The sequence below is a fragment of the Melozone crissalis genome, unplaced genomic scaffold, assembly GCF_028551555.1.
Source record: "Melozone crissalis strain CALT ecotype California unplaced genomic scaffold, PUWL_Pcris_2 ptg000023l_1, whole genome shotgun sequence".
Classification (NCBI taxonomy): Eukaryota; Metazoa; Chordata; class Aves; order Passeriformes; family Passerellidae; genus Melozone; species Melozone crissalis.
The window spans coordinates 37,333,978-37,352,345 of NW_026535801.1; the positions used below are offsets into that span (position 1 = coordinate 37,333,978).

The 18,368-nt window shown below is 39.1% G+C and overlaps 1 protein-coding gene across 1 annotated transcript in view; it reads left to right on the plus strand.

The window, feature by feature from the left end:
- The first annotated feature begins 2,090 nt into the window (after positions 1-2,090).
- The window catches only part of ARHGAP15 (Rho GTPase activating protein 15), a 303,832-nt gene continuing 287,554 nt past the window's right edge, over positions 2,091-18,368 (plus strand). The window contains exon 1 of the mRNA XM_054278010.1: positions 2,091-2,270. Within this exon, the coding sequence (XP_054133985.1) occupies positions 2,106-2,270 (165 nt within the window). The 5' untranslated portion in view covers positions 2,091-2,105. The remainder of the gene's footprint in view (positions 2,271-18,368) is intronic.

Genomic DNA, 18,368 nt, shown 5'->3' on the forward strand with positions numbered 1-18,368 from the left:
CTGATCCGCTCTCCAGCCTGGAGCCTACTGAAAATCTGTTGAGAAGCAATTTTGATTTGATACCAACATGAAATACAAAATGGTTTGACTCTCCAAGTTTAGGAGGAGAGAAAAAATAATTTCCTGCTTGGAGCTGCTGCAGTCCTTACTGCCAAAATGGCAAAGTATCGCTGTGACACGGATTTGGGTGCTGACTGCTCTGAAGGGTGGTGAGAAGTGTCTTGGGGAGGGAGAACACACAGTGCTGCCCACCAAAGATTCATGGAAAGAGTTCTCTCAAGTGCAATACACCAGCTCTGCAGCAGTCATAGGCAGGCATGCTCCTAAGTGACATGGAACAGCTTTAATCTAATTTCTATAACCTGAGATTCAACTTCTGTGGGGATCCTTGAGTAACTGAGTCAATGCAGGAAACAGCCAATGGGCACTAGCTTTGTTTTTGGTGTGGATTTTTAAAATTTGATTAAATTCAGTGTTTTTTACATTTGTTTTTTATATTTAATTTTAATTTGTTTTTTAATTTTAATTTTATTAAATTCAGTGTTTCTATCATGTTGAATGAGTAATGGGCTAATATTAAAGCACTTACTCCTTTCTTTTTTCGAGAGTGTTATCATGAATGCATATAAATTCCCCTGAAGGTCCCAGCCCATGCCAGGGGAGTTGAAAATATGTAATCCAGTCTCCCAAAAAATCTGGGGTTCTATGAAAAGCCTTCTGGATGTGGGCCAATCACTTCTAGGTGTTCCTGCTTGATCAGGTTGTACCTACCTAAGTCTCTTCCACTTTCAGCCGTTCTGACTACATGACCTGCTGTTACCATCCTCTACACTTAGGGCAATTTCCTGTGAAGGATGGTTTTATCAGTGCTGAGAGGCTGAAGCTGTGGGAGCTGTGTCCTCCCACCTGCCCAGGCTGTGGTCCTGCTCAGAGATAGCTCCCCATCTCCCCCTCCCACCTTCACACCTGGACAATGTGTTCTCTACTGTGACATCTTCACAATAATGGGCTGTCTTGAAATCAAGGAATTTAATCTTTCAGAGCCTCCAGAAGTTGCCAGGATGTTGCTAGAAATAGCCATGCTCTCCAACCCATTTGGAAAACGCTGATTCTTCAACAGTTTATACTATAACTGCACTTAAATGGATTTCCATTTCCCTGGCTCCATAGTTGGGAAACCAGCTTTTTCCAGCTTGTGTAGTGTCTCTTCCTTACACATTTTCTCATGTGGTTACACAGCAATATAAAGAGCCAGTTTTTTGTGACTCTCAGTAGATTTCTGCACCCACGAGCTACATGTAGTAGTACGAGGGTGAGCAAGGGGGGAGGAAAACAGAGCAAGTGTTGTACATCACTGTCTTGGTGTTTTCTACAGGAAATATAAAGCAATTTTGTCTACCAAAAATGTTTTGAATAGCTAGGAGGGAGTTAGTTGAGTTGTTCTAACACTAAAATGGGAGGTTGAACAGCAGCACTGTGATCACTCTAAGTCCACTCCCCATCCAAGGGCTTGAAAGCTCAGCCATTTCTCAACTGCAGACTTTAAAAATGGACAGAGAAACAAAAATCTCATCCGTGCTGCTGGTAGGATTGTGAAAATTAAGGGCTATTTTATCAGCTGCAGGACACTGCAGGGTTTCAGTGTGGCCCTGAGATGCACTTGTGGCTGGCCCGTGTGGGACTGTGGAGGTAAGATATGTTAATTGGCTTCACAGCCTGTCCTTTCCCTTTGCAAGATTTAAAATGTGTCGTGTGAGCAGGGCCAAAGACAAAGTGGAGTGGTTGCCAGCTGGACGTGGCAGAGGCTTGCAGGGAGATTACACCATGGAGGAGAATGGCTTTTGAGATAAGGATAATCTTTTACATAAACTAACTCTTCCAAGGCAGTTTGGATGGGATAAGGGTGATAAGGACAATAATAAAACTGCAGGCTGACACAGCTGATAGTTATCCTGGTGTTCAAAGATGATCAAGATCTTGCCAGCAAGACTACTCGGCTTCTTCTCCTGACTGTAGTGACACAGACCTGGCATTGATATGTTTTTGTATGAGGAGTCCCTAGATTAATGCTCTTATTTCACATTCTTCAGGTCAACCCAGCAACCATGGAAAGGTCTTCAACTTCTGATACAGGCTCTGAAAAGCCTAATCCTTCCCACCATAGCACAGGGGCTGTTCAAATGAGGATCAAAAATTCCAACACTCACCACGACAGGCTGAGCCAAAGCAAATCTATGATTCTCTCTGAGAATGTGAAAGTCACCGAGCCCGTAAGTAAAACACTCCTAATATTTTCTGAGTCTTCCAGTTTTTTAAAAATCTAAAGATTTATTTTATTCTTGTTAAGACACTGGTTCCATTATCATCCTTTGCAAGGAGGGATTTAAAGTCACTAATACATTTTTAGGAGCATCTCTAGGCATTGGAATAACAATTTTCCTTCATGAAATACAGAATTTGGCTTTGGTGGCCATGATCATAACATCTACTCAGCATTTCAACTCTCAGTTGTAACAGCACTTAAGTAAGGCTTAAGTAAGTAGAGAATAGCACTTCCAGTTTCAGGCACATATCACAGTTTCTCAAAAGGCAAACTTCAAAGGCAGACAGAAGAAAACAAATGGAGATTTCAAACTCTGCAAATAACTTTGTAACAAAAAAAGTCTTGCTCTAAGACTGAATGAGTTGTACAAAAATCAGACACTGAACGTATGCTGTTATTTCAGTAGTCAACAGAGTCAAAGGAGTTGAGTTGTTTTTTTATCCATTAGCATTTTTTTTTAAATTAAATAGTTAGTGATGAACTCTATTGCCAGTTGCATCCCTGCCCCTGTACTCCTTGTGAGCTACTAAACAAACTGATTGGTATGAGTCTCCCCTGGTTAATTTTCTTCCATAATGGTGGCAACTTGCAGCTGAGGCCATATGATGTTACAAAATTATTTATGCAATGTTAGCCACTTTTTTGGACTCCAGATCCATTTTGTTCTCAGAGAATGCAAATGAGGGGGAAAACTCTGTTAGCTGGGGACAGAGTCCCAGATCTCAGCCACTTCTCACAACCATGCCAACCATAATTTTTTTGCTGTTGATGTAATGGATTCCTATGAAATATTCAGCTTTTTGACAAACTTATTAAATGGAGGAAAGCCACAAGACCTTCAGTATTTCCTTTTTACTCAAAATTAAACCTCAGAATTTAGACTTATTTAGAAATACGTTGTTCAAGTAATTAATTTCTCTGGTGTAACTTAACTCATTTCTCCTTATATTTCTACAGTGAAAAATCTGTTTAGATCTTAGCAGCTGATAAGATACTAATTTAAAATTTATTTAAATTATATTCTTTGCCTCAGACACACTGCATATGTTTCCTCCTTTTATCTGACTTGCAGTGCTCCTCCACCAAAAACTTGGAGCGCTGCTTATAATAATTCACTGGGAATACTGTAATGTAATACCAGGAAGAACAGTACCTTTGAAAAAGTTTAAAAGTTAAGTATATTTAATGGTGCCTAACATTTTATTGGCTGTGTTTAACAAAAGGCACTAGGCTGCAGTTGTTTTTGACAAGCATGAAAACATCACAGCATGAGACTGCAAAAGGAATTATGTAGAGAAATTACAAGTGATCCATCTCTCAATGAATTATCCACCTCAATAGCCTGCAGAACTCAGCTACCAATTAACACCTACTTTATTACATGTTGGGATGTACTTAATAACTTTCATGTGTTTATGCACTATTACCTTGACTGATGCCTCTTGTACAATTAGGCATAATTGGCATATCAATATGCAAAAGTTAAAAGGATTAACCCTCTTAAAACTAATGAGCATTTCTGTATCCAGCTGCTAAATGAGACAAAATTAGCATTTTTCACTTTTGGGCAGGATTTTATCATGCAGTTTCTCATTGTTGATATTACCTTGTTACATAACTTTAGTTTGGGGGATAGTATGCTGGACTGTTACAGAGCAAGGGCTCTAAAAAGTTAAATTAGACATAAATATTCACTGCTGTATCCCAACAACCACACCAGGTGCAATATATGTTCATTGGCTGGGAGCTGGAAAGTTGCTTTGTGTTGCATTTGTTTAGCAGCTAATTACATAAAAGCGGAATTTTACCGAGTATATGTCATTTTACCAAGCAAACTTGGCTCCGACATAATAGATTGAAAGCTTGCCATGCTACTAATTTCCTTTCTGTTTCAATTCTTTTCATCTCTTTTTGCCATGCAGAATTTTCTGACTAGATATTGACAGGCTGAAAGTGTTTGGGCGTATTTACTTAAATAAGCCTCTTAAAGTTGTTTGCTAACGCCCAAAGTAAAAGCAAAAATTCCCAAGGATCCAAATGCTTTCAACTGTGGGCTTGAAATGCAGCGAGTTAAAGGAGCAGTGAAATACAATTGTGAGTATCAGCCGTGTGCTGACATATCTGGGCATGTGACTTGGGAAGGATTTGGGGGAAAGTAATGCAGGGGAGCATCTCCTACCCTTCCAAGTGTCTTGAAAAAGCTGTGTCCAGCTGACACAGGCATATATATGTATTTATATAAATTTAATAATATTTTTTAAAAAATCAAGTCTCTCCTCCCGTTGCACTTTTCTGCACAGTCTTCACTTCTGCATTTAGAGGCACACAAATCCCTGCTAAAAGACACATATTACCAGAATATTAATCAAAGCTAATTATTTTGTGCTTGAAGAAAAAAAGGATTTATCCTCATCTTTCTGCTTGGAAATTTTCTGTTTTCACGGTCTGCCTCTGTTTAGATGATGGATATAATCCATGAGGCATCCATTGATTATGTTTATTTTCTATTTTACATTGACTGAGTATTTTTTGTCATATGATTGCAGAGATTTTTCTTTTGGAAAACTAGAAGCAGCAGAATAAAGGATTCCATACCACCCTTTTGCTGTCCATGCTTGGTGTGTGCAGTACACTCTGTTCTATTAATAAATGGGTCAAACCCTTTTTACTCAACTTATGCAAAACCTACTGACTTTAGTGGATTAAGGCAATCAGCCTCTGGCACATTTTGAACAATCAATAGAAATACAGATTTGTAAAAGTTATTTGGAAAGAGGAAATGCCCACTCTGGACAATAAAAGGCGTAAACCAGGCACAAAGGTAGAGAGATGAGTGGTGATTTATGGAGGAGAAAAATGCCTGATTTTCTCTGAGGGATTTGCTGTAGTCTGAAGCATGTGCTGTGGTGCTTCTGAACACACCTGGGGCTACACTTCTGAAGGTGAACAGATTATTTTCTGCAGGGTGACAGGGAAGGATGTGCATCATACATCAGCAGGGCCATATGCACGTGTGCATTTTATAGCGGTGCAGATGCAAATGGGGGAGGCAGGAGCGAAACAAGCAAGAGATTATGGGGGGTTTATGTTATTTATTTCAATGGAAATGCCTGAGCTTTGTGCAAAGGTTGAAATTGATATTAATGTAGAGTCTAAAGAGCACAAATCATGAAGCTGGACACAGGCTGTGGCAAGTGAGGGCTCTTTCTGGGCTTAATGGTATTGTCTGAACTAGCAATGTAAATGAATATCTGCTATTTTCATCTGTTAAACCCCAGGGAAGTGCATTTTGCTTCATTCAGAACAACTTCAAACAATGAAATGTCTTTTTTATTGGTGCCTATATTAAGAATTAGAACCTATTTAGACATTCCAAAATGTTAATGTATTAGAGCTTTCTCTGATTAGGTTACACAAACTGGTAGGTTTATTTATCTCCCTAATACATTATCAGAGAAATGGGAAGCAATCTTCTTTTGTTTCTTACTCCTGTGATCATAGAACACTTGCCAAAGTTATGGCTAGCCAAAAAGACAGAAATAAATTTGCTAAAAATATAAACCTTCTGTTTAGCAGAGTTTTTGAGCCATATTTTGAAATTGCAGGGCTTGTACATGTTTACTTCAAATCAAGCTTATAGTCAAGTTTGAGGCTTTGTTTGTATAGATTGTCCTGAAGTAGATCCTGATATTTAATTAAAATGACACTAAATCACATTGAATTGATAAGACTTGGCATCTCAAACAAAGGTAATTGCCCGTATTGGTTTTGTACAAAAATAGAGCTGCTTGGAAAATGTGCAGCCAACACAGACTGTCAACTCCATTTATAGATCAATATGTGAAAACCATTGATCAGGCAGGCATGTGTAACAGTAACACTTTGCATTTATTTGTTGTTTTTATACCACGTTAAGGCTTACAGGATTATCGGCTTCCAAAATATTTTGACTTCCTCGTAAATATGTTATCTGTTTAATGTTAATTGCAAGACAGTCTCCAGCCCTCTTTTAGAGTATTTTCAGTTTCATTGCTATGGGTAGTTTTAGCTCAAAAAGGGATTATTTCAATCTCTGCGAGATCATCAGAGCTTCTTTTATAGTGTAGTTTATTTAGGGAAAGTTTTTGAGGATAGCTCTTTTTTTTCTTCCCCCAGTTTACTTTTTTTCTTGGAAGAAATAGCAAATCTTGACAAAATATTTCTAAAAGCAGAAAACCTTCTCCTGATGTAGTTTTGAAAAAAATATTCTCTTTACTGTGATCTAATAGTGACTGTCCAGGCTTTATTCTCTGCAAATTTTGTCATCGTGCACTGGTCTGTTACAGATGCAGCCACGTTTGTCTCTATAAAAGAAAAATGCTGTGTTCCCTTCAAGGTGTACACAAATCATGTAATAACACTGGGAAAGATACAGAAAAATATATGAGCTTCCCATGGCAAGGGTGGTAATTGTTAATAAATGCAAGCTTACACCTTATTTTCTCCAAGTATTTCAGGGTAGGTGTGGAAAGCCGTGGATCCACAAACACAGCCCAGTTTCACTTCCAGGATATTGCTAAAAGAAAGCAAGTCTGTTTAGTAACGTTAGTCATTCTCCTTTCCAGGGCAGGAAAACGAGAAATGAAGTGTGTCATATGTCCCCTCACTGTGCTCAGACTGGTTTTGTGCTTTGGAAACGTGGATCTGTTCTCTGCTGAGCGTGGTGCTCACACACTGCCTCCTTCAGCCCTTGGCTCCAGTTTTTCACCCATTTCAGAGCCTGTGCCCCTTGTTCCCTACCTGAGGAGCTGCTCTGGCTCTGGGCAGAGGCCCTCAGCCTGCACAATGTGCCCCTCTGTGCTCATGTATGTTCCCCATACCATAAAGCCCTCTGACTTAAAAGCTGAAAGTGAAATTTTAATGTACAAGTCTATTTTAGGGCTCAGCTTACCTTCAATAAGTGATTTTTCTCAGGTTTGCCTCCCAACCCTTTTACAGGACCAATATTTTGTGTGCAATGTGTTTCCAGGTTCAAAACAAGCCTCTTTTTTTTTGTGAATAATATTTTTATCATTTATATTTTTCTAAATATGCCCTGTGAGAAGTTATTAGTTATTTTATATTTACATCATAGCACTTCAGCTGAAATAATCCTGGTTAAAAAGGAAGAAGTTAATTTTATTGTTCAACTCCCCATTCATTTCTCCTCCCCACAGTTTCACTGTACAATTTCAGCTGCGTAGCTTGACAGGCAGCATCATAATGAGATCATAGAGAAAGGAAATAACCAGCACCTATTTCTTCTTGAAAGCAAGGATAAATTCATTTCAGCTCTATTAAGGGAGTGGTGACTGTAACTGGTTTGGCTTCCTTGTTAAGCCAAACCGAAGTTCAGACAAGATATTATAGGGGTCAGAATTGCTGATTTTGACTTTTACTCAGTGTGACAGAAGGGTAGAAAAAAGGTTCAAAAACCTCCATTTTTTTTCCTTTTTTTTTTTTTTTTTGCAATCTTACATTATCTCACGCTGTGAAAATCTTTACTCTATTTACCAAGCACAAATTAGTCTTGCCAAAGGTTCTGAAAGTTTGCTACTTCAGCTTAGATCCTAAAACTTCAAAGAGAGCTGCAACTCCACAAATTAGTGTATGTGCTCTGCCATGGCTATTTTCACTTGAACTTAGCTAAATTCGTTTATAATTTAGTGCTGATTGAACGCTGCCATAAACGTACACAAGACACATTTTTTAAAGTTAGTCCTCTGATTACTAATTTGAATAAAAAACTCTAACCTTGTTAGCATCTGGACTTATTTTCATAATAACAACCCCTTCAGAACCTACAAAGTAATGAATAATTGACAACAAATGAAATGTTTTGATAGTTGTCGGCACAAAGCATGTTTAATGTTTTGTGTTGCTTCCTAGCTAATTATGTAGATGACACATTTGTCAGACCTTGACTGCCATTAGAAACGTGTTTCCAGAGGGGAGAAAAACAGGCTATTCATAGAGTAATTAACTAGAATGCTCAATGACCTGTGAGAGATTCAAATGGCTGCCAGTTCAGACATTGTTTTGTTACAGAAGCAGAGGGGTAATTAAAATTCCAAATTACAGTGCTATGATGAAGCATTTGTTTGTTGACAGTATACTCTTACTCTAGTTTGTTAATTCTTTTTTAAATTGCTTCTAATCCATTTTATAGCTTTAGGAGCTCCGTCTTTGAATTTACTGACAACTAATATTATGGCAAATTGTTCCTCGGCGGGCTCGGCGGTTCCATGGGAGCACAAGGTGGGTGGGATGGAGTGGCTGCTCTCCCCCCACCATGTGCCGCCACCGAGACGCGGCTAACGCGCCGCATCTTGTGAAATGATATGTTCATAATTCTGCGTTAGGGGAAGATGTCTGCTCAGGGCAGGAAATGGTTCACATCGAGCGATAATAATCAGACAAATTGAGGGGAGGTGTCCTAGAACGTTAGGGGGAAAGAGCTGTGATGGGGCTGGGGTGACCGTGGGTTAGGTGGAGCACTTTGGGGAGGCGAGGTCCGCTCGGTGACGGAGATTTGGAGGACAATCGTCTGCTCAAAGGAATCGAGCACAAAACACGAGGAATGGGGTGTTTCATAAGAGTCCACTGTATCTTTGCCAGCGCCCTTTGCAGGCAGTAATGGACCTGACAGGGTAAGCTGTCTCTTCTCCTCCCAATGGGGACTCTTTGCAAGTCCAAAGTGTTAAAGTTCTCTAAACAATGAATTAAACGCAAGCCCGAGTGAAATATTTATTTACTTTGCCAAAAGTGAGACTCTGGTTTTGTTAAGGAGATGTGACAGAAGTAACATGGTGTTTGATGCAGGAGAGCTGACAGCGGCATGGAGTGAGCGCTGATTATCCCAAAGACACTGTCAGCCGGGATTGATTTCCACTTTCTCCGTTTATGTAACGGTTCCTGTAATACAGCTGACCCCAAATCACGTTACCTTGTCATTTCTCTGCATGGATCAAGAAGAGATGAGCTGAAAATAGCTAGGCACTGACCTTGAACTTGGCGGAGAAGTGAGAAGTGACAGCGGGGGATGCTCGGCGGGGGATGCTCTGCGGCCGCGGCAGCACCAGGGGGCAGAGCAGCACCAGGGATTGCAGCTGGAGCAGCTGATGCCACGGACCCTCAGCCCCGTGCCAAACGCCCCTTTCCTTCCCCTTCTCCTTTTTATATATATTTTTTTCCCTTTAAAAACTGGGGAGATGCTAGCTAGAGGAGCAGCTGTCTCTAAAACACTAGCGTTCCCATGATCTGCCACTCGAAAATTGAATTATTTGGAAGGATGTTCAATATTAAAATACCCTCCTAGCTGAATGCTCTGTTAAGAAGTTTTGCATTCCTCTTTATGAATACCCCCCCCCCCACCCCACCCCCGTTGTTTTCCTAACATCTAGTGAGCAAATCCAACATTTTCTTTATCATTAATAGAGTTTTCTACAATTTGGGTGGTTTATGAGGAGATCAATGCATTCCTCAAAGTCTACAAATCCCTTTGAGTTTCATAGAAAGCTTGGTGTAGATACATATAAAAATACTTTTAAGCTGATAGGACATCTAAAAAAGGGTAAAAAAATTACAGAGTTTTCTTTCTTTTCAGATGAGACACTTCTCTCTGTTGTATGTCTTGAGGGGTGAAAAAATGAAAACTTGGTTATGAAAATATTATTTAATTTACCATCTAAAACCCATGCTTGACTTCTTTTGTTTCATATTTTCTTTTAATCTCTTAACAGCCCTTTTAGTGTCTGATGGTGGCAGGAGCCGTGGAGACATGAGGTGGCAGTGCTGGTTCTTCTCAAGGATCTGGGGCTTTGGGGTGCCACTGCTCAGGGCAGGATCTCGTGAGAGCTTGGGGCAGCTTTAGGAACCCTGAACTCACCCTTTAAGATATTTGCCTACTCTCTCACTCCCACTCTCATTTGTTAACACTGAGACATTTATAGGGAAGTAGACAGAAGCACTCAAAAAATATCTTCTATGGTAGTATTGGTAGTTCTTCAGAGAACACAGGAAAGACAAGGTGTAAATGGGAGTTTGTGGATTAATAATTATGGATTTATTGTCATCTATAGAAGAGCAGTGTAAATTCATGCTAATACCAGTTTTAGTCCACATCATATGAAATGTGATGTCCTGTTGAAGCGCAGAGTGCAGGCACAGACTGAGGCTCTCATTTCTGACTGATAACTGGGGCTGTGGAACCAACAGGAACTTGGAAGGAAAAAGGTGAAAGAGACACCCTCCTTCATTCTTTCCATCAGAAATGTGCGAAAACGATGAAATTAGGTGAACTCTAGGAACTCTGAATGTTCCTCTCCTTCACCTTATCTCGCTAAAACCCAAAGAACCATCATGGAGTTGAATCAGGAGTTTGTAGCTCAAAACTTGCTTTCTCCAAAAGTCTGCAGTGTAGTCTTTGAGCTGTCCTGGTAAGGCGATGCAGCAGACTAAGAAAACTTGGACATGAGGCTTGAACCAACCCTCCAAATAATATTATTTTCTCCACCTTAACATCTGATTCAAATTACAGTGATCCCAGTGCTTTTGTATTACCATAATTTCAGAGTCAACACCATATATCTTTCTGGTTTTTACCAGGAGGAAAAATTTATTTCATAAAATCTCTGCTGATTCTGCTCCACAGGCTTCTAACTTTTTGACTGTTTTATCTTGTAAGAAGTGGCATCCAAATACACAGACACGTTAATGACACTGAAGTTGCCATCATGATGCTAAACAGACCAACACACTAAAAAGCTGAATCTTTTTGATTCAGGAGTGAGACAGCAACATGCCACGATGTTAGCAAGATAATTTTATACACATAATATTTCACTTGGCTTCCAAGATAGCCTTCAGTTGTATTTATTCATTGCAACCAAGTGGGGAAGGAGCTGGGCTGGAATTTGTCATGTTTCCCTGGTCCCAGCCTGGATGTTTGCCTGCCAAAGGGATTTTTTAGTACTTTTTTCTGTTTCTCTACCTGTAAAGTGGGACTGTGGAGAATGTATATTTCTTTTCCACACATTAAAGAGGCTGCCTCAAAGCTGGTTCAACTGTAATGTTTCAATCATGCTCTTTATGTAGATAATTCCATTCTCATCATATTAACTCTATTAATTAAAACAGAATTATTCCACAATTATGCTAGTGTAACTGAGAGGAGAACTTGGCCCCAGGTCCTGTACATTTTCCTTATCTATATTCTCTGTGCTCAACTGTTTCACTATTTTTCATCCAAAAAAGCCTTATTTTGGCTTCATCATTAATCAGTTCTCTTCCCTTGATTCTATACCCCTGTGCTTTCAGCGGCGTTAGGTTTCTCTGAGGGCCTTTGTGTTCTGTGCTGTACATTTCAAAAAGTATGCTTAAAAAGTGTTGTTTAAAGGAGTCTCTCTGGAAATCTGTGTCAGTGCACACCGTGACAGGGAACATAAGCTGTGGAATTATATTCCTTTTACGCTATCTTTATTAAATACTGTGTTACAGCTGAATTGTGGCATCTAACACATTTCCTTTCAAAAATGCCGTCAGATTTGAAATATGTAGGTAGTGAAACTGAGATTATATCAAACTTCCCATAGCTAGTCTTGGGCACCTGACCTGCATAGCTTCCCACAGGGGAAAAGTAAGCTCCATTTCTTTAAATTTCCAATGAGAAGGGACATGTGTCTCCTTGCATTGAGCTACATGATATCACATCATGTGGCACCGAGTGACCCAATGCAACATGACAGGAGAGGTAAAGAACCAGGGTTGGTTTTTTGTTTTTTGTTTTTTTTGGTCTGTTTTATTATTGCAGTGAAACATTTGCAGTGCCAATGAGATGAAATGGGGATCAAATTACTTTGTGCATGCCCTAAATACATGTGCTATTGCACTGTGTATGCACACGCTTAACAAATGTTGTTTAATGCAATGAGAAGGGGTTTTAAAACAGACAAGAGTGTCCTTGTTAGGCAATGTGCCTATTCTTAGACAAATAGTTGACAGCAGAATTCTCCTGCCCTAAATCACATGAAATTTCCTTTGAAGTCAACCTTTCTTTATTTTTTTTTTTCTTTGCAGCATCTGATGCTTCATGTTAACATGGCAATATTTTATTTTCTGTTTGATTTCCTGTTTGGTGTGATTCATAGCCTTAATGGAAATAGGTCTTTATCACCCATGATTTTCTAGTTGAGGGTGTGCCTGCATAGACACACAGCTGGATTGGAACCTCCCCCTTCAAAGGGCCCAGAACCCAACACCTTGAGAGGAAGAAGGGGTTTCATTTCTCAATATACAGCCTATTTAAAAAAAAAAAAAAAAAAAAAAAAAAAAACCAACAATTTTTTTTTACTTACATGTCACAGACCAATGAAACTTTGTTATATTTGTTATTTTAGGACTGAATATGCCTAAACTTCAGAAGCAGTTGCACCTTTCTTTTTATGATTATTGACTCTCTGAGCTGCCACACACTCTGCCAGTTGCAGTAGAAAGTGGCATTGAAGACTACAGCCAAAACCCAAGTGGGGTAAAAAATGTGTTTTCCTTTCTAATCTCTGGATCTTACCTCAGTTTTGGAATCAGATTTGAAAGACTGTGAAATCCCCATCCTATTTTCCCTTACTTCCCTCCCCTGGCCCAGAGCTCTGTAAGAAAGATTGTTCTCCTGGATATTTCATCCATGGCCAGGACTGGAAGTGCTGCAGCTGTGATGAGAGAATCTGTTCTCATGACATCTCTAGCCCCAAGGCAGGTAGAAAACCCAGACAAGCATCCAAACTTTTGTTTATTTATTTGGACCAAACCTGGATTTTGGACCAACTGAGCTTCCCATCAGTGATTCTGTCATCCTTAAGAGCTCATTCTTCTTGATTGTGGTCCTGAAGTCAGACTCTTACTTTATAACCTCATTACACAAAACCCCCCAATGTTTAAAAATTAAAATGCCAGGTGCCAACTCTTTCCAGTAGTTGGCTACTTTAACTTTGAGCCTTCCATTTTTTATCAGCAAATGATAAACTGAAAATTCAGTGTTCCCAGTTTAGATCTTTCTCAAAATTAAAGTGTAAATCTAAAGTAGCCACCTGTAAGCACTAAAACCTGAAGACATTTGGACACAAGTTTAACAAATTGTTTATAAAGAACTGCCAGTTGGTTGCATCAGGTTTTAGGAATAACTTTGCAGGGAAGATCCAAAATTTGGGGTTTAACATTCTCAGGCCTGATTTTCTTCTCTTGTTTTTTCCCCTTTGGATGTGGGGAGAGTTTTGTATTTAGTTTTTTTAAATTTTATTTTAATCAAGAAATTGGAGAGCTGGGAAAAGAAACAACATGGTTGTAGATAAACTGCGGCAGAAGAATACAGCAGTTGACATCACCATGCAAATCTCAAAATCTGGAAAAGGTTGAGGCAGTTGGGCCCATTGTGAAAAGTATGGAGTAAGTAGGGAGCAGAGGGATTTGGAGACAGGTGGGTGGGAATAAATGGGGTGGGAAATGTAAATTTGCTGGGTGGAGCTGTGAATTGTGGTTGGAGGAAGGGTTGTGCTCCTGGTTTTTAGTGCTGGTGCTTTGTCGGCAGCCAGGGAAAAAGTTCTTCATCAGTTTTGGGGTTCAGCTGACTGCACATCCAGGTAGGATTGGTTTTCTGTGTATGGTGGTTTGCGTAAAACATTTAGTTGCACTGAATTTGGCTGAAATTCCAGTTTTTTGGTATAAACACAAGAGACATTCTAGTGCACTCTGAGCACATGAACCACTAGCTCCTTAAAAATGTCCATCCTTTTCCCAGATTCTGTTTTGGTGTATTTATTTCACTTTCTTCATGTAAATTCTTTCATGTTTTTATGGCAGATGAGCCTGATTACATGAAAGTTTACCTTTCAAATACTTCCCATTTATCACACAGTTTTCTTACCTAGAAAATCCCAACACAGCCACTGCTAATGTTTGATAAGATTTGTACCTGGTAGATTCTAAATTACATTAATGCATAAAGCCTGCAATGCCAGGCTCCCTATTGTTACAGTTATTAAAGCTGTAACTGAAATGGTATCTTTCATATTGATCTTCAGCTAGCAGCTCTTATCCAGAAGCTTTGTTTCACATTAAAGACACTAATGATTGTCTCCACAAAATGAGCAGCTTAATAGTTAGAGAAAGTTAAATGGAAAAAAACCCAACTTTGATAGCCACCTTTGATAGCTCTTTGCTCCAACATCTCTCATGGCCACAAAGTGCAAGCCAAGCATTAATAGGCCTTTTAATAAAATAACTTGAAAGGAATCAATGGTATTTTTCACAAAGTCTAATTTCCAGCAAGTTATTTAAATGTTTGTATTCCTTCTGGACAGATCATGTCCTTCTGTAGCTGCCAGTTTTTCCTGGAATTTCTCAGGCTGTCTTCCTAGGGTTTTTAATTTTTATTTTGAGCAGTCTGGTTTGGATTTGCTGCTTTATTGAAATTTTGTAAAAAATGAAGTAAATAGAAATCTTGCACTCTTCCAAGGCTGGCAAAATTTCCTGTAGACTTCAAGCCAACAGCCAAGTGTTTGTGGGGTGGAGGGTGAAGTCTGGTTAGAAATGTGCCAAGAGCCTTTTTGAGTAGCTTGGTTCCTTCATGGCCTGTAAGAATTCCATCTCTTCCCTCTCCTTCAGGTGGAAATGGTATCTCCTAGCAGCTGAAATTGTGATAAATATTACTGCAGGTCTGGAGGCTCTGGCTTGGGCTGGAGTTTGTGGGTGAAGAGAATGGAATCATAAAACCAGGGAATGGTTTGGGTTGGAAGGGGCCATAAAGCTCATCCAGTTCCATGCCATGGGCAGGAACACCTTCCACCAGACGAGGCTGCTCAGAGCTCCATCCAACTTGGTCTTGGACGCGTCCAGGAATGGGGCAGCCCCATATTATTGCACTTGCTCTTTTCCCTTTTTCTTTCTGATTTTCCTTTTTTTTTTTTTTTTCCCTGGGATTTTTTGTGTAGCTTTTCTGTTAGTTTTTAGTTCACTTGTTTGTTTTGGCTCTGGGTGAGGAGCAGCTGCTGGATCTTTTCTTGTTTTCAGCTAGAAAATTATTTCCCCCCGTTTTTGGACGTGACAGACAGAGTGCAACCTAGGTGTTTTCCATGAGAACGTGCAGTGTGAGCAGAGAAATATATGTGCAATTTTTATGTTCTCTAAGCTCATTTATTGTACTTCAGATATAACAGGTATCTATTTAAAGGCTGATATTCATGTGAAAGACTTTTTTTTTATGACCAACAGCAAACACACAAATTGTTCTATTTGTGTTGAAAAACAGGTTGATATTTATTATTTTACATAAAGAGAGGCATGTAGGTAGAATGTAAGGGATTTGTAAATTAATTTGTATTACTATAAAATGTAGTTCAGCTGAGATCACACCCTCTGTGTTCACTGAGGGATGGCTTTTCCCTGATGAGCTCTAGTCAATCCACAGCAATGATTAAGTCAAATATCTCATGTGTTAAAAGTTCATATATGAAATCATGGGGGTGAAAAAAGAGAGGGAAAGGAAATAATATCAATTAAAAAAACCAAAACACAAAAAAGCAACAGAAGAGTACACAATGAAGAGTCCAGAGCTACAAAATATTTCCCCCTTCTCTCAATATTTCATGAGGAGCCAGCCCTTATTTCTGCTTCATTTTTCCCAGGCTCCGCAGGAGGAGCCTGGATTAAACTAATGCAGGGACATGTTTTGGCCGCTTATTATTTATTACAATTTTAGTTCCAGGTTTCAAAAACAATTAGGGAAACTGCTTAATAGGAAAATGACTCTAATTAGTTGTTAATTGAGGTTATCTGCTTCACATTATTCAAAACGTAAATTGTGTTGACACTTGTACCCAGATATGATTACTTAATAAACAGACTGAAAATGCATCATGAATGAATTCACCCCCCACCCAAAAAAAAAAAGGCATTTTATTTTTTGACTCTGGTTTGCTCATCTGAAAGATATTAAAAAGTATGTGTACAGTTTGCAGTAAGCTCAGTTTTAGCATGTTAGTACAAAAAATAAATTACATGTTTTGAACAGTGAAAAAATGAAGGACTGAAATTGAAAAGTGAAAAGGTTTATTAGGATTGCACATAATATATTCGGGTAAGGTTTGCACATAATAGGAAATGGGGTTACATGAAGTATAGTGTTACCTCTTGAATAAATAATTTAGCTGATAAATCAAGTACCTGGATCCAAATAAACACCAATATTAATATTTGACATACTAGCATTTATGATTGTGTTTGATTTTGGCTGCTAACAAAAAGAGGAGTGTTATTTAAAACAAAAATAGCTCATTTGGGGACGAGAGATAGAGGTTTCTAAACAATACTATATTTCCTAGAGCAAGATAATTCTACAATTTAAGAATAAAACTGAAGCATTCTGTTTTTCTTTTGCATTATTGTACCCTGAGATTTTTAATTTTTTTCAGAAAAATGCAATCTCTATTTTTTAAAGTCTTAGGTCATGAATTAGTTTTCACAGTCACCAAATGTCTAATGATCTCCAAGACCTTGATTCCAAACTATGGAATTTGCCAGCCATGTCCATGTGGGTAGGATCAACCATTTTTAAAGTATTGGGATTTGGGGGTTGTGTAGTTAATTTTGATTTTTTGTGATGTGGGTTGCAAACATCATAATTTCTCTGAAACACAAATTTTTTATTACAGAAAAAAAACCAAAACAAAAACAATGAGAAAAGTTGAAAGGCACCAATTTTGTTTTAAAGACATAACTAGCGAACCTGTTGACAAGAGAGATTTTGTGTGTGTTTCACCTTGAAATTTCCCTGTTTGAAATGAGAGCAAGACCTCAGTTCATGCAGAGGAGCCATGATTCCAGCCTCAGGGTCTGTTCCTGTGTGTCAGACTTGGGACTCTTTATTGCTGAGGCATTTTTGGAAACATGAACCTCGGTAAACCACGGTGGTCAGTCAAGGAAAAAGGGACAGCAGGAAAATGGTGGAGAGTGGAAATAAATTGGTTTTTCAAATTAAAGGGCCTGATTGGACATTTACGTGATTATTTACTTTTTAATGTGCAAGCATAACTCTTCCATTTTGTATTTTCCTTAGCTAAATACCTTTCTGAGGCATTTCCTGTAGAAATACCATTATTCCCTTCTCCTTCATATTTTGCCAAGAAATGATGGGACATAGCAAAGCCCACAAGGATGGAAGTTTCAGAGCTGTGTTTGTGCCCATTAATTTTCTCTTCTATGATATTTTCCCATTTTCGCTCTGTTTGACATTGAGCCTGAGCTTTGTTCCTGACTCGTAGCCTATGGCAGTGGAACGGGGAGATGAGACATCACGGAGATGTAGAGCACACATAAAAAAGAGAAGATGTGTAAAAACTGAAATGACATGGCAGCTGAAGCAGCTTGTTGCTCAGCTTGGTTGCATGTTTGAGTGGAGGAAGCGAGGTAAATTGTGATATGTAAGAGAATAACACTCGACAGGGTGTATGGTTGTAAGGTATATGGATGCTCAATCATGTGGTGAGGCAGAAGGCTGAAGGACAAGCGCCTTCAGTATCCGCAGTCTGTGGATATCCGTGTGACCTACAAAACAGGGGGTGTTGGACTCGCAAAAATATCACTTGCAAAGCAGATCCAAACCATTTCAAGAAAATTCCGTCCAAACCATTTGGCTACCTCCTAATCTTTCAATAATTATAGAATAAAATAATGGCGTTTTGCGGGGGGGGGGAAGAAAAATCACTGTCACACGTTTCTGTGTGTGTTTCCCCCATAAATGATGAACTCTCACAGTAGTCTATAGGCAAACAACCATTTTCACTTCCCACTGGTTGTACTTATTAACCTATTAGAGTTACACGTGCCTTTATGCTAATTTATCTGAACATTTGCAACCACCACTCTGTCTGTGCCTGAATGGCTTTGTGTAATGGATCTGATGATCTTCAGGTCTGGAGTAGCATTTATTTAGGTCAGACTCCATTTACAGTATTTTGGGTATTTGAGCTGGGAAGCG